The sequence below is a fragment of the Bombina bombina genome, chromosome 7, assembly GCF_027579735.1.
Source record: "Bombina bombina isolate aBomBom1 chromosome 7, aBomBom1.pri, whole genome shotgun sequence".
NCBI lineage: Eukaryota > Metazoa > Chordata > Amphibia > Anura > Bombinatoridae > Bombina > Bombina bombina.
This window is the reverse complement of record NC_069505.1, coordinates 208,197,352-208,212,527: the sequence shown is the minus strand read 5'-3', so window position 1 is coordinate 208,212,527 and position 15,176 is coordinate 208,197,352. Positions and strand designations below refer to the sequence as shown.

Here is a 15,176-nt window from a genome sequence, read left to right as displayed (position 1 = left end):
CAGTCAAACACAAATGCATACACATACCATGTGACAGCCATCAGTCAATCACAAATGCATACACATACCATGTGACAGCCATCAGCCATTCACAAATGCATACACATATCATGTGACAGCCATCAGTCAAACACAAATGCATACACATACCATGTGACAGCCATCAGTCAATCACAAATGCATACACATACCATGTGACAGCCATCAGTCAAACACAAATGCATACACGTACCATGTTACAGCAATCAGCCATTCACAAAGGCATACACACTTATTCTTGCACATGCTCGGTAGGAGCTGGTGACTCAAAAAGTTTAAATATAAAAAGACTGTGCACATTTTGTTAATGGAAGTACATTGGAAAGTTATTTAAAATGGCTGCTCTATCTGAATAATTAATTTTGATTGAGTGTCCCTTTAAAGGGACATGAAACCCAAAATTTGTCTTTCATAATTTAGATAGAGTTTACTATTTTAAACATCTTTCCAATTTACTTTTTACGATAATATTTGCTTCATTCTCTTGCACTACTGGGAGCCAGATGAACACACAGGTGTAGATTTAACAGAGGTTGAATGGACATGATTCGCTATAGCGATCATGTCCACTCAACCTCGCTAAATGCTGACATCATACGCTGTCGGCATTTAACATTGCACAAGCATTTCTGGTGAAATGCTTGTGCAATGCTGCCCCTGCAGGGGCTATCAATCCTCCCGATCGTATTGGATCAGGATGATCTCAGTCCGCCACCTAAAAGGTTGCAGAGAAGTTAAGGAGCAGCTTCTTCCGACCGCTGCTTCTTAACTTCGGTTTCAGGTCCGCCACTTCTCTGCACCTTTTAGGTGGCGGACTGAAATCATCCAGATTCAATACGATGGGGCTCTGAAGCAGCATCCGCTGCTTAATAAATGGAGCCCATAGGCTGAACCAAAGGCAAAAGTCATGTATTTGCAGTCACCAGTTAGCAGCTAGCTCCCAGTAGTGAATTGCTGCTTTTGAGCCTACCAATGTATGCTTTCCAACAAAGGATACTAAGAGAACTAAGTCAATTATATAATAGAAGTAAATGGTAAATTTGATTAAAAATGCATGATCTGACTTCACTGTCTCTTTAAACATATAGTTAAAGGCAGTTCCAGAGCAATATTGCACTACTGGGAGCTAGCTGAACACATCTGATAAACCAATGGCAAGAGGCATATGTGTGCAGCCACCAACCAGCAGCTAGTTAACAGTGGTGCATTACTGTTCCTGAGCCTACCTAGGTATGCTTTTCAACAAAGCCAGGAAGAAGTCAATTTTATAATAGAAGTAAATTGTACAATCGCTTCAAATTCCATACTCTATCTGAAACATGAACGTTTAATTTTGATTTGTATGTCCCTTTAAAGAAATATTGTTGCCAATAGAAATACCAGAAACACTTTTATGATGCGAGATTACATATGTGGAGTAAGTTTCAGCGTAACTGCTGAAACCCACGTCGGTCCGTAAACTCACCTCGCACATTGTGTGAATCACATAAACGGATAATTTAGTTTGTTATTTTCTGTAATCTTAGCTTCTTTATTTTTTGTAATCTAAGCTTTTTTTATTTTAATGTAAAGTCAGGTTTTTGTTTAAGTATTTTTTTTTATTATTTTAAAATAATTTTTAATGTAGTTAATTTTTTATTTTATGTAATTGTAATTTAATTGGGGTTAATTTTGGGGGTGTTAGGTTAAAGGGTTTAGGTATTAGATTAAAACTTTGTGTTGTGGGGATTGGCGGATTAGAGGTTAATAGTTTTATTAGATACTTTGCCTTGTGGGGGGTTGGCTGCTTAGGGGTTAATAGGTTAATTAGGTACTTTGCGTTGTAGGGGGTTGGTGGATTAGGGGTTAATAATTGTATTAGATACTTTGGTTAATAGGTTAATTAGGTATTTTGCGTTGTGGGGGGTTGGCGGGCTGGAGGTTAATAGTGTAATTAGGTACTTTGCGATGTGGGGGGTTGACGGATTAGGGGTTAATACTTTTATTAGTTAGTTTGCTATATATGGGTTGGCGGATTAGGGGTTAATGCTTTTATTAGGTATTTTGCTATGTGTGGGTTGGCGGATTAGGGGTTAATTCTCTTATTAGTGATTGCGATGTGGGGGGGATGTCAGTTTAAAGGTAGATATTGCGCATGCGTTAGTTTTTTTTTTAAGGCTTCCAGGGAGTTACGGTACTTTTATACTCAGCGCAAAGCTTGCTGCACCTGCCTATGTGTGGCGAGGTAGAATTGGAGTAAAATTTCTCCATCCTACGTGCCTAAGTCCTTGCACTGAATATGTGATACCAACTCGCTATGCCGGTTCTATGTTAGTTTATTGGAGTAAAAACTGCGGGTGACGGGTAACTTGTATACGGCGCTGTATATGTAATTGCTAGATTCTGCAAAAAATTGGTGACGCCGGGATTTGAGCCCAACGCCACATATGCGATCTTGTCCAAGATATGCATTGTGGTCCTCTCTGGCAGACAAAGGGTTAAACATTTTTTAATCACTCTAAAGAGTAAGGACTCTGGAAGAGACACGGAATTCTCAGTTTTCATTAGATGCAGTTGTCAAATAGAGGTGTGACATAGTGTTCTTTTAAGATGAACGTGGGCATCTTATATGGACAAAATGTTAACTAGCAGTTGTGAAGAATATATATACCCACATAAGAAGAAAACAGTTACTATATTTCCTAAATATGGGATACATTTCTCTTACTAGTCCACAATTTGTTATTAGTCGTAGACTAGTGTAATTTCCACCCCTGGTTTTTAGTATACATTATTAATATACATATAAGTCTTTCTGTGCTATCAATTAACTCATTGACTGCCCAGTGACGCATTATATAGTTCTGTAGCAACCATGGTGTTAAGCAAACCAGAATAATATAATCTGCATTTTCTGTGTAACTTGATCATCTATACCTTTTAGTCTGCAATACACCCACAATACGCAGCATTAATGAACAGTTTGGCACTTTATTTATAATATATACTGCTATTAAATAAAAGCAGCAAGCTGATGGACTTTTTAGTAAGCGCAAAGTCGGAAAATGTTATTACTGAAAGTGGAAGTAGGTAGAGCAGAGACAAGATCAATAGATGGGGTCTTATAAAATATGATTATTGCTTGGCCATTATTGTGTGGTGCTTTTAAAGAGACATTAAACCCTGTGAGATTGTTTATTCGCCAACTCATGTATAACTGCCCCTAACTGTCCTCAGCAGAGGAGACAATAGGCTTTTAAACCTAAGTAAACCTAGTTTACAACATGGTGTTGCCTATTTACAGAGACTAACGCTTTACCCTTATTTCTTCAATATTTAAAGAACTATTTACTCACTGAAAACTCACTTGTTCAGATAAGTTTACGGTGTAACCAATTAAAGGAACATAATAGTCTGTAGTATTCTGAGGCTGTACCACCCCTTCATAATGTAATGCAGCAGTTCCAGCATTACATTATTATTAACTGAGAACAGTACCCAGCGCGTAAGCTGGCACCAGTCTCTCATGGTCGCTGATTATTAAGTATGATCCGTGCACTCAGCATATGTAGCGATCTGCACATGCATTTAGCACAAATCTAAAATTAAAAAAAGACTGAGGAATTATTAGTTTATTATTATTATTATTATTATTATTATTATTATTATTATTATTATTATTTTAATGCACTTTGCATTTTGAAGTGTTTTGCATTTTTTTCTGGGTCTGTATAGCCCCAGCATACTATTAATTGATCATACTATTGATGACCATGTCCATTTAAATTTTGCTATTTACACCACCAATAAGATCAGCTTTTTGCCCTGCTTATACCTCTCATTGACCCTTTATATTTTCCTCATCCTGCTGAAACCAAACTACTAACACTAATCACACAATTCCCTCAGCTTTTATTCACCACCTACATCAGGGCCAACTGGCGGCCCATGGGCCACATTCAGCCCTCTGGTGGTGGACAAAAAGGTGGCTACAACTCAAAGGAGCCATCTAGTGGGGAGAACAGTGGATAGAGGCTACCCTACAACCTTACCTAATGCAGGTGCTGTCTCACTGGACATATTTATGAAATATATTGTTATTTGTGTATAGCCATAAGTTTATATGCGGCCCTAAAGTATTGATCTGTGGCCCTCAAAGCTTCAATAGTACTGATCTGCAGCCTCCATATATTAGGAGTTAGCCATCACTGACCTAGACCATAGGACCTGGTTCCCTCTGCATCAGTTTGTAAATGTATGTTTTGTTGTGTGGTTCATGATGTAGTAATTATACCCCTGTATATTGCTGTAGAATATCCTGATGTATAATGATAATATATTAATACAAAACTATCAGTGAAGATGGTCATTAAAGGATTGCAACCCCATGGGGAGGTGATATACAAAGATGTTTAGTTATTTGTTACTTGTTGAAAAGCATATGCAGGTAGGGTCAAGTGCATTAATGCACTACTGGGAGATAGCTAGCTGTTAGTTTTTTTCTAAATGAAAAATTGATAGACTGGGCCCCTGCAGACTGTGCAATTGAACAGTTTTGTAGTTATATTTTATTATAAACTGGATACATTTGTACAAATTTTACACTGTTTCATATTTTTTTAATCCAGTTTTTTAAATCTCCATATCAGGTCTATCCACTAACCCTTTCAAATATTCCTCCTTCAAATGCACAGACTATACTTGGATTTCCATTTCCATATAAATATAATTATTTGGACAGCTGAAACCCAGCAAATAAAAAAAGAGAAACACCTGGGGAATGCATAAATTGTCTAATGTTTTTTGTTTTCATTTTTACGCAGAAAAACATATTGTCATCGTAGGCTCAATTTCTTGGGATCTAAATTTAATCTACATGAAATGTTAAATGAAATGTCGGAATTAAAGGAACTTAAAAGTGTACCTCACAGAGATTTCTATAATGTGAGAAAGGTAAGCTATTTTCAGATGTTTTTTTTTTAGGGATAGTAAAGTCAAAATCATACTTCCATGATTCCGATAGAACATACAATTTTAAACAACTTTCTAATTTACTAGTTACCAAATTTGCTTTGTTCTCTTGGTATCCTTTGTTGAAAAGCATATGCAGGTAGGGTCAGACACAGGATGCACTACTGGGACCTAGCTACTGATTGGTGGCTGCACATATATGCCCCTGTCATTGGTTCACCTAATGTGTTTAGCTAGCTCCCAGTAGCATATTGCTGCTCTTTCAACAAAGGATACTAAAAGAATGAAGCAAATGTAATAATAGAAGTAAATTGGAAAGTTGTTAATTATTATATTCTTTATCTAAATCATGAAAGAAAAATGTTGAGTTTTAGGTCCCTTTAAGTATAACCAGCTTCTTTTGGCATTACAACCTCTAACAAAAAGAATATAAAAATGAATCCAGATTCCATACCAGGTAGAGAACAGTAGAACCTAGAAATCCCACAAGGTTTTAATCTTGCTGAGTACTACCAAGAATAATTAGTAAAATACTAATAAATAGGAAAAGACCCATCCTATTAGCACACTCATGAGAAAACCATAATCATAAGGTATTCAGCTACTATTCACCAAAAAGCAATGGGTTATAATTAGCCCCCAATAAAATGTAATAAGATTTTGTAAACGAACCTCACAGGTAGAGGGCAATAATTAAAACATAAGTAAAACCATAAAAATAGCAGATACATCTCTCCTCTATGGAAACTATTGAGCAGCTCAGCATAGTAGAAATTTATTCCAAATAAATCAGCTATCTGAAGCCAGCACAACATCAGTAATTATTCCTATTGCCCCATGTCCAATGAATACAAAATATCCCTATAAAATAAACTATTAGCTAACTATTATCACCTTGTACTAGGTAAAATATGCGATAGAAACAACCTATTATTTCATTGTACTCTGCAAGCAATTTGTGTGTTTAACCTACTATAAAATATAGTGTCTGTTCAGTAAGTAAATTAGCGATAACTGATATAGAGAGAAAAACCACCATAGAAAACAATAATGAGGTGCAGAGGCTCTGGAACGCCTTAGACAAAGCAGTAGGCAACAAGTTTCAGATATTCTGGTGCCTCTGCTCCTCTCTGATCCAATCAGCAGCTCTAGTTACACAGCTGAGTCATACTTCTACTGTGTGTTTAACCCCTTTGCATTTGTAAACACTCAGTAGTGCAAGGTCACTAGTCTTAAAATTACACGCTCTAATGAATTAAAGCATGTCATTTTTTGACTATTATGGCCCTTTAAGGTAATCCGCTGTGTTAGTGTAAGTTATGTAACTGTTACTTGTCTATTGCTTAGTACATGATCAGCACTCTACTAAGTATGTTTTGTTAAAAGGGCAATGAACAGCAGCTAAAAGCAATGCATTGTATTCAAACCAGCTGCAGGAACATTTTTTTTAAATGGGCAGGGTTCTCACACATCCCCCACCCACCCTGTTAGAGGTTGATCTCTGCTACTCCCTCTTGGTTACATAGCATACAGTATATATATATGGTCAATACTGCAGTATTGACATTTTCAGTATGGGTGGCAGTTCAGCAAGAAAAAAACACAAATTTAAATGACAAAATAAAGAAAAGGAGCTAGTTGTCCAGCAGGCACAATGGATAATTGGGAAAATGTTAAAGGAGAAAAATTTACAGTAAAATGGCCCTTTAAAATGTGTAGTACTATGGCAGTCAAAGAACTACTGCCACAATAGCTTTTGTAGACCTAACCTATATAGGTAGAGGAAAGTTGTATCTAACCAATATTGTGCTATGGATTAGTATATTAGGACAGTCCATATACATTGTTTCCTGTTCACATAAAAATTAAGGGTACTGCTGAGGGTTTCATTATCTTGTTGTTGTGGTCTATCTGCAGGTGGATACTCATATTCACGCTGCAGCCTGCATGAACCAGAAGCATTTGCTGAGGTTTATTAAGCATACCTACCGTACAGAATCGGACAGGGTTGTGGCTGAGAAGAATGGGCTAAAGATAACACTGAAGGAGCTGTTTGAAAGTCTTTACATGCATCCTTATGATTTAACCGTGGACTCCTTGGATGTTCATGCTGTGAGTATAGTATTGATCACAACCTAACTCAAGAAAAAACTGTCAGTACATGTTAGGTGATTGCTTCCTTGATAAAAAAAAATTGTATTGTCAATCAAAGGAACAAATTCATTACTTTGATTTAATTAGGCATTTAAACAGACACTGTATTAAAAAATGTAGAAGATAGAAAAACAAAAAAAGGTTATGATTCTTTAAATTTACCAGCATGGAGAGAATTATGACATTGACCCTCACACACGCAGCCTTCATTTAACCTGGAAGTCAAGTGGTGAGCTGCCCCCTGTAAAAGTAATGAAGGTATCTGGAATGCAGAATTTTGCAGGGGAGGGAAGGTTAACAGGGAAGCACCTGGAACCTATATAATTTTTAATTGCAAATCAAATTCCACAGCCTTCGTTGCCAGCATCACATGCATGACTTTGTCTGTCTTGCAATAAGTGCACTAGGTATTTTGGGACAAATTCACCAGCTTACATTTGGTGTCATAAATTAGTGAGACCTGCAAGAATAAGACTCATTTTATTATAGAAAAATAAAGGGCGCATTGAATCTTGTAATTTTGGTACAATTTTTATTCCATATTTTGACATTACTTTTAAGAAATATTAAAGCCGTTTTTTTTTTTAAAGGGAAGACAAACATTTCATCGCTTTGATAAATTCAATGCAAAATACAATCCTGTTGGAGCCAGTGAACTCAGAGATCTTTATTTGAAGACAGAAAACTACCTTGGAGGAGAATATTTTGCTCGTATTATTAAGGTACAAAAAATATTGGTTTACTTTGTCTAGTCAAAATTAAACTTTCATGATTCAGATAGGGCATACAATTTTAAACAACTTTTCAATTTATTTTTATCATAAAATTTGCTTTGTTCTCTTGGCATTATTGTTTGAAAACTAAACCTAGGTTGGCTCAAACTGATTTCTAAACAGTTAGACAGTGCTAGTTAATGTGTGTCATAAAGATAACATATAGATGACCGTTATATAAGAGTCAGCATTGATTGGCTAAAATGCATGTCTGTCAAAGCATAAGGGGGCAGTCTGCATATTTAGATACAATGTAATCACAGAGGTAATAAGTGTATTAATATCACAGGGTTTGTTATGCAAAACTGGGGAATGGGTAATAAATGGATTATCTATCTTTGTAAACAATAAAAAATGATCAAGTAGACTGTTCCTTTAAGTTGACTTTGATCAGCAAATAAATAATGATTATGGAAAACAGGGCAAAGTCAGATATGTGTTTCAGCTGAGCAAAGGGATTGAAGTGCAAATAGGGACCAGTGATTGCACTGAAATATGGAAATGTGTTATTTTATTAAAGGTAAAACACCATAACATGCAAAATATGACAAGTGGAAGTGGTCTTTTATAGTCTTTGAAAAACATTTCATTAAAGGGACAGTGCACTGTAAAATAATTTTGCCCTAATTCATTTCTAATGACTTATATTTATACTGTGATTCTTTATTAAATAGCAAAAGAAAAAACAAGAATAAGGAAAGTGGAAGGGAAAAGGATACTGAGAAGGGGCCGGTTCTCTAAAGCTCTCTGGTCTGGCGAGATTCTATAAGATGCATCGTCAGTATTATGAGGCCACTCTGAGATTTTTAATTTGGGAAATGTGTATCTCATTAAGGAGAGTTCACTAATATTCTTTATGTTAAGAAGAGACACTTAACTTATAATAGAAAACTCAGTAAAATAAGCTGATAATTTTGCTCCATACTGGCGAGTTTTGAGAATCAGGTGCAAGAAATTGCCAGCTGTGACATTCAGTGCATGACTAATTATGATGCTATACTAAGTCAGAACAGGGATCTTCCCAAGGTTGCCCATTAGGACATGGGTTTGGGTAATATTTCATTTCAGGTACAAAGATAGACCGAATATTTATGGCTCGTAAAGAAACAAATTCTCTAATGCACATTATATATTGCAATAACTGTCACAGCAGTGCCACCTTGTGAAATGTCATTAAAAAGCTTTAAAAGAATATAGTGTTATATATATATATATATATATATATATATATATATATATATATATATATATATATATATATATATATATACATATACAGTTGCAAGAAAAAGTATGTGAACCCTTTGGAATGATATGGATTTCTGCACAAATTGGTCATAAAATGTGATCTGATCATCATTTAAGTCACAACAATAGACAATCACAGTCTGCTTAAACTAATAACACACAAAGAATGAAATGTTGCCATGTTTTTATTGAACACACCATGTAAACATTCACAGTGCAGGTGGAAAAAGTATGTGAACCCTTGGATTTAAAGGGACACTCAATCAAAATGAAACTTTTATCATTCAGATAGAGCATGCCATTTTAAACAACTTTCCAATTTACTTCCATTAACAAAATGTGCACAGTCTTTATATTTAAACTTTTTGAGTCTCCAGCTCCTACTGAGCATGTGCAAGAATAAGTGTGTATGCATTTGCTGATGGCTGTCACATGGTACGTGTATGCATTTGTGATTGGCTGATGGCTGTCACATGGTACAGGGGGAGTGGAAAAAGACATAACTTTTAAAATTGTCAGAAAAAAATCTACTACTCATTTGAAGCTCAGACTAAGTGCTATTGCATTGTCTTGTTATCTTGCATTTGTTGATTATGCAAATCTACTGTGTTGACTGGTCCTTTAATAACTGGTTGAACCTCCTTTGGCAGCAATAACTTCAACCAAACGTTTCCTGTAGTTGCAGATCAGACGTGCACAATGGTCAGGAGTAATTCTTGACCATTCCTCTTTACAGAACTGTTTCAGTTCAGCAATATTCTTGGGATGTCTGGTGTGAATCGCTTTCTTGAGGTCATGCCACAGCATCTCAATCGGGTTGAGGTCAGGACTCTGACTGGGCCACTTCAGAAGGCGTATTTTCTTCTGTTTAAGCCATTCTGTTGTTGATTTACTTCTATGCTTTGGGTCATTGTCCTGTTGCAACACCCATCTTCTGTTGAGCTTCAGCTGGTAGACAGATGGCCTTAAGTTCTCCTGCAAAATGTCTTGATAAACTTGGGAATTCATTTTTCCTTCGATGATAGCAATCCGTCCAGGCCCTGATGAAGCAAACCAGCCCCAAACCATGATGCCCCCACCACCATACTTCACAGTTGGGATGAGGTTTTGATGTTGGTGTGCTGTGCCTCTTTTTCGCCACACATAGTGTTGTGTGTTTCTTCCAAACAACTCAACTTTGGTTTCATCTGTCCACAGAATATTTTGCCAGTACTGCTGTGGAACATCCAGGTGCTCTTGTGCAAACTGTAAACGTGCAGCAATGTTTTGTTTGGACAGCAGTGGCTTCCTCTGTGGTATCCTCCCATGAAATCCATTCTTGTTTAGTGTTTTACGTATTGTAGATTCGCTAACAGGGATGTTAGCATTAGCCAGTGACTTTTGTAAGTCTTTAGCTGACACTCTAGGATTCTTCTTCACCTCATTGAGCAGTCTGCGCTGTGCTCTTGCAGTCATCTTTACAGGACGGCCACTTCTAGGGAGAGTAGCAGCAGTGCTGAACTTTCTCCATTTATAGACAATTTGTCTTACCGTGGACTGATGAACAGCAAGGCTTTTGGAGATACTTTTATAACCCTTTCCAGCTTTATGCAAGTCAACAAGTATTAATCGTAGGTCTTCTGAGAGCTATTTTGTGCGAGGCATCATTCACATCAGGCAATGCTTCTTGTGAAAAGCAAACCCAGAACTGGTGTGTGTTTTTTATAGGGCAGGGCAGCTGTAACCAACACCTCCAATCTCATCTCATTGATTGTACTCCAGTTAGCTGACATCTCACTCCAATTAGCTCTTGGAGATGTCATTAGTCTAGGGATTCACATACTTTTTCCACCTGCACTGTGAATGTTTACATGGTGTGTTCAATAAAAACATGGCAACATTTCATTCTTTGTGTGTTATTAGTTTAAGCAGACTGTGATTGTCTATTGTTGTGACTTAGATGATGATCAGATCACATTTTATGACCAATTTGTGCAGAAATCCATATCATTCCAAAGGGTTCACATACTTTTTCTTGCAACTGTGTATGTATATATGTCTGTGTGTGTGTATGTATGTGTGTGTATATATATATATATATATATATATATATATATATATATATATATATATATATATATATATACATACAGTCATTACCGAAAATATAGGCACTCCTGCATTTCTGTCAGATAATGCACCACTTTGCCCAGAAAATTGTTGCAATTACAAATGTTTTTTTATTTTGTTTGTATTGGTATGACATAAACAAAATGGGGAAAAAAACAAACAAATCTAACACAAAACTCCAAAAATGGACTGGACAAAATTATTGGCACCCTCAATTTAATATTTAGTAGCAGACTCCTTGGAAAAAATAACTGAAATCAATCACTTCTTGTAACCATCTATGAGTTTCTTACACCTCTCTACTGGAATTTTGGACCACTCTTCTTTCGTCAACTGCTCCAGGTTTCTCAGATTGTAAGGCTTCCATTTCCCAACTGCTGTTTTGAGATCTCTCAACTGGTGCTCTATGGGATAGAGATCTGGACTCATTGTTGGCCAGTTCAGTACTCTTTGTCTTAAACCATTTCTGGGTGCTTTTTAACGTGTGCTTTCAGTCCTTGTTCTGCTGATTTCATAATGCCATGCACACAGTCAAGATATCCAGTGCCTAAAGCAGCAAAGCAACCCTAAAACATCAGTGAACCTCCACCATGTTTGACTGTAGGGACTGTATTCTTTTCTTTAAAAGCCTCATTTCTTTTCCTGAAAATAGTAGAATGATGGGCTTAACCAAAAAGCTTTAATTGCGTTTCATCTGTCCACAGCACATTCTCCAAAAAGGATTTTGGCTTCTTCAGGTAAGTTTTGGCAAACTCCAATCTGGCTTTTTTATGTTTCTGTGTCAGCAGTGTGGTCCTCTTGGGTCTCCTAACATAGCGTCCCTTTTCATTCAGATGGTGACGTATAATGCAAGCTGACACATTTGTACCCTGTGCCTGAAGGTCAGCTTGAATTTGTCTGGCAGTTGATTGAGGTTCTTTATCCACCATTCAAACAATCCTTCATTGCAATCTTTGATCAATTTTTCTCTTTCGTCCACGTCCAGGAAGATTAGCTACAGTGCCATGGGCTGTAAACTTCTTGACAATGTTGCACACAGTGGACACAGGAACATTAAAATCTCTGGAGATGGACTTGTAACCTTGAGATTGTCCATGCTTTTCCACAATTTTTGTTCTCAAATCCTCAGACAATTCTTTGCTGCTCTTTCTCTTCTCCATGCTCAGTGTGGCACACAGAGACACACAACAGAAAGGTTGTGTCAATTTTTCACCATTTTAACTGGTTGCCGTTGTGAATTCTGTTCATTGATACAGGTGAGTTTAATTAAAGGGACACTGAACCCAATTTTTTTTCTTTCGTGATTCAGATAGAGCATGCAATTTTAAGCAACTTTCTAATTTACTCCTATTATCAAATTTTCTTCATTCTCTTGGTATCTTTATTTGAAATGCAAGAATGAAAGTTTAGATGCCGGCCCATTTTTGGTGAATAACCTGAGTTATTCTTTCTGATTGGTGGATAAATTCATCCGCCAATAAAAAAGTGCTGTCCAGAGTTCTGAACCAAAAAAGAAGCTTAGATTCCTTCTTTTTAAAATAAAGATAGCAAGGGAACGTAAAAAATATTGATAATAGGAGTAAATTAGAAAGTTGCTTAAAATTGCATGCTCTATCTGAATCACAAAATATTTTTTTTTGGTTCAGTGTCCCTTTAAATATTACAGGAGCATCACAAACTTGGAATGCAATTATTTCTTATAATTTTAAGAAGGTGCCAATAATTTTGTCCAGTCTATTTTTGGAGTTTTGTGTCAGATTTGGCTTTTTTTCTCCACTTTTTTGTGTCATACCAATACAAACAAAAGAAATAAACATGACAATGAGGCCTATTTATCAAAGGTCTGTTGGACCTGATCCGACAGTGTGGATCAGGTCCGTCAGACCTCGCTGAATGCGGAGAGCAATACATCGCAAGCAGGGAGGTGTCAATCAACCCGATCGTACTCAATTGGGTTGAATTGTGGCGTTCTCTGTCCGCCTCATCAGAGCAGGTGAACGGGTTATACCGCTGCTCCATAACTTGCGTTTCTGGCGAGTCTGAAGATTCGCCAGAAACACGGGCCCTCAAACTCCATCCGGAGCTTGATAAATGGGCCTCAATGCCTAAACATTTGTAATTGCAACAATTTTCTGGGCGAAGTGGTGCATTATCTGACCGAAATGCAGGGGTGCCAATATTTGTGGCCATGACTGTATACATATATACATACATATATATTACACATATTTTAATACATATTATTGTTATTTAAAAGACACTAAAAAAAAATAAAGTATTAAAACAGGGTGCTCACATTTTAGTGGGACGGTGTCTAAATGTAAAGTGTGATCTACTTATGTGTGTGCGAAGCATAAACAAATTTTAAACTTGCTTGTAAATTTGATGTTTGCTTAACAGAGACTAACTGTAGGGGTGCAGCATATGCTTTTGTACATTTCCTTTAAATTGAACCCATACTTTAATTACTGGCTGAGAGGGAAATGGGAAATCACTCCACTTCTTATCCTGATCTACAGCGAAATGTTAAATCTGTACATTTGTGGTGTAATTTACCAAATAGAATGTATGTGATACAGCCAGTCAGAGGCCATAGTGTCTAAGCCACTATTCTGAAAGGTGGTGTGTTCCCAACCTATTGTCGCCTCCAGAGAGCATATGTCTCTCTTGGCTAAGGCAACAAGCACTCAGGGCAGCGCAGCATTTTACTGGCTGTAGAGACAAAAACAATTTTTGGGAAAAAGGTGCATAACTAAGGGCTTTGTTTGAGGCTCCTAAGTTAGAATATGCTTAATTTACAATACAATCATTATTAATAATTCTTGTAAAATCAAATATTTTTAAATCATGTGCAGTGTTTTGTCACCTGTACAGGAGGATAAAAATTCCAATCTACTGTGTTCTTAGTAAAAATTATTTGTTAACAGGAAGTGGCAAGAGAACTTGAAGACAGTAAATACCAGTTTACAGAGCCACGTTTATCCATATACGGACGGTCACCGGATGAATGGGACAGTCTTGCAAACTGGTTCATAAAACATAAGGTCTATTCACGGAACATGCGCTGGATGATCCAAGTCCCAAGGATCTAGTAAGTAAAAGAACATTAGATAAAAAATTTACGCATATCCTATACTGTTACCCATTATTAATAACTGTTTGGTTATGAGAGATTGCACCCACTGGTTTGCTAATTTTACGCAATCTGGAGTTGACAGTTTGCATAGATAGTCATAAAATTTAAATAGCAGGAGCAGTTTGTTTTTAAGTGCACTTAAAAAATATAGATGCAAGATGACCCCATTTTAGTATTGTAAGTTTTTATATCCCTTTAAGGAGAGGCAACATTAACTCTATGGCCGCTATTAGTCCCCAGAGCATTGTGAAGAATTTATTTATTGTAGTTAGTATATACACACAAATATATAAATAAATATATATATATATATATATATATATATTTATATGGACACAGCACTAAGTTTAAATATATATACTGTGTGTGTGTATATATATATATATATATATATATATATATATATATGTGTGTGTATAGATAGATTACAAGTGGAGTGCTAGTTTATTGCGTGCCCGCAAATCAGCAAATTTGCCCGTTTGCGGGCGCACAATATATATTACCAGCCATTACAAGTGGCTGGTTATTGCTACCACGAGCTCGCGGTAGCAATTATAAAATTAACCAGAAATCAGATTAATTTTATAAAAGTGACCCAAATGCCCCCAAAATACAGTGTAGTGTAAAAATAAATATTGTAGCATTTTTATTTTTTTAATAAAATAACTGCACTAGGCAATATTTTTGGGGGTAAAGTTGGCAGGAGTGGGGTGTTAGAAAAAAAACTACACTGAAAAGTGCCTTTACATTGCGGTCTATAGGAACTG

General features: G+C 36.4%; 1 protein-coding gene across 2 annotated transcripts in view; it reads left to right on the top strand.

Moving 5' to 3' along the window:
* Positions 1-15,176, top strand: part of AMPD3 (adenosine monophosphate deaminase 3) — an 89,219-nt gene that overhangs the window by 44,997 nt on the left and 29,046 nt on the right. For both annotated transcript variants that reach the window (XM_053720591.1, XM_053720590.1), the window contains exons 6-9: positions 4,842-4,971; positions 6,907-7,101; positions 7,734-7,865; positions 14,201-14,364. In XM_053720591.1, coding sequence (XP_053576566.1) covers positions 4,842-4,971; positions 6,907-7,101; positions 7,734-7,865; positions 14,201-14,364 — 621 coding nt within the window. The remainder of the gene's footprint in view (positions 1-4,841; positions 4,972-6,906; positions 7,102-7,733; positions 7,866-14,200; positions 14,365-15,176) is intronic.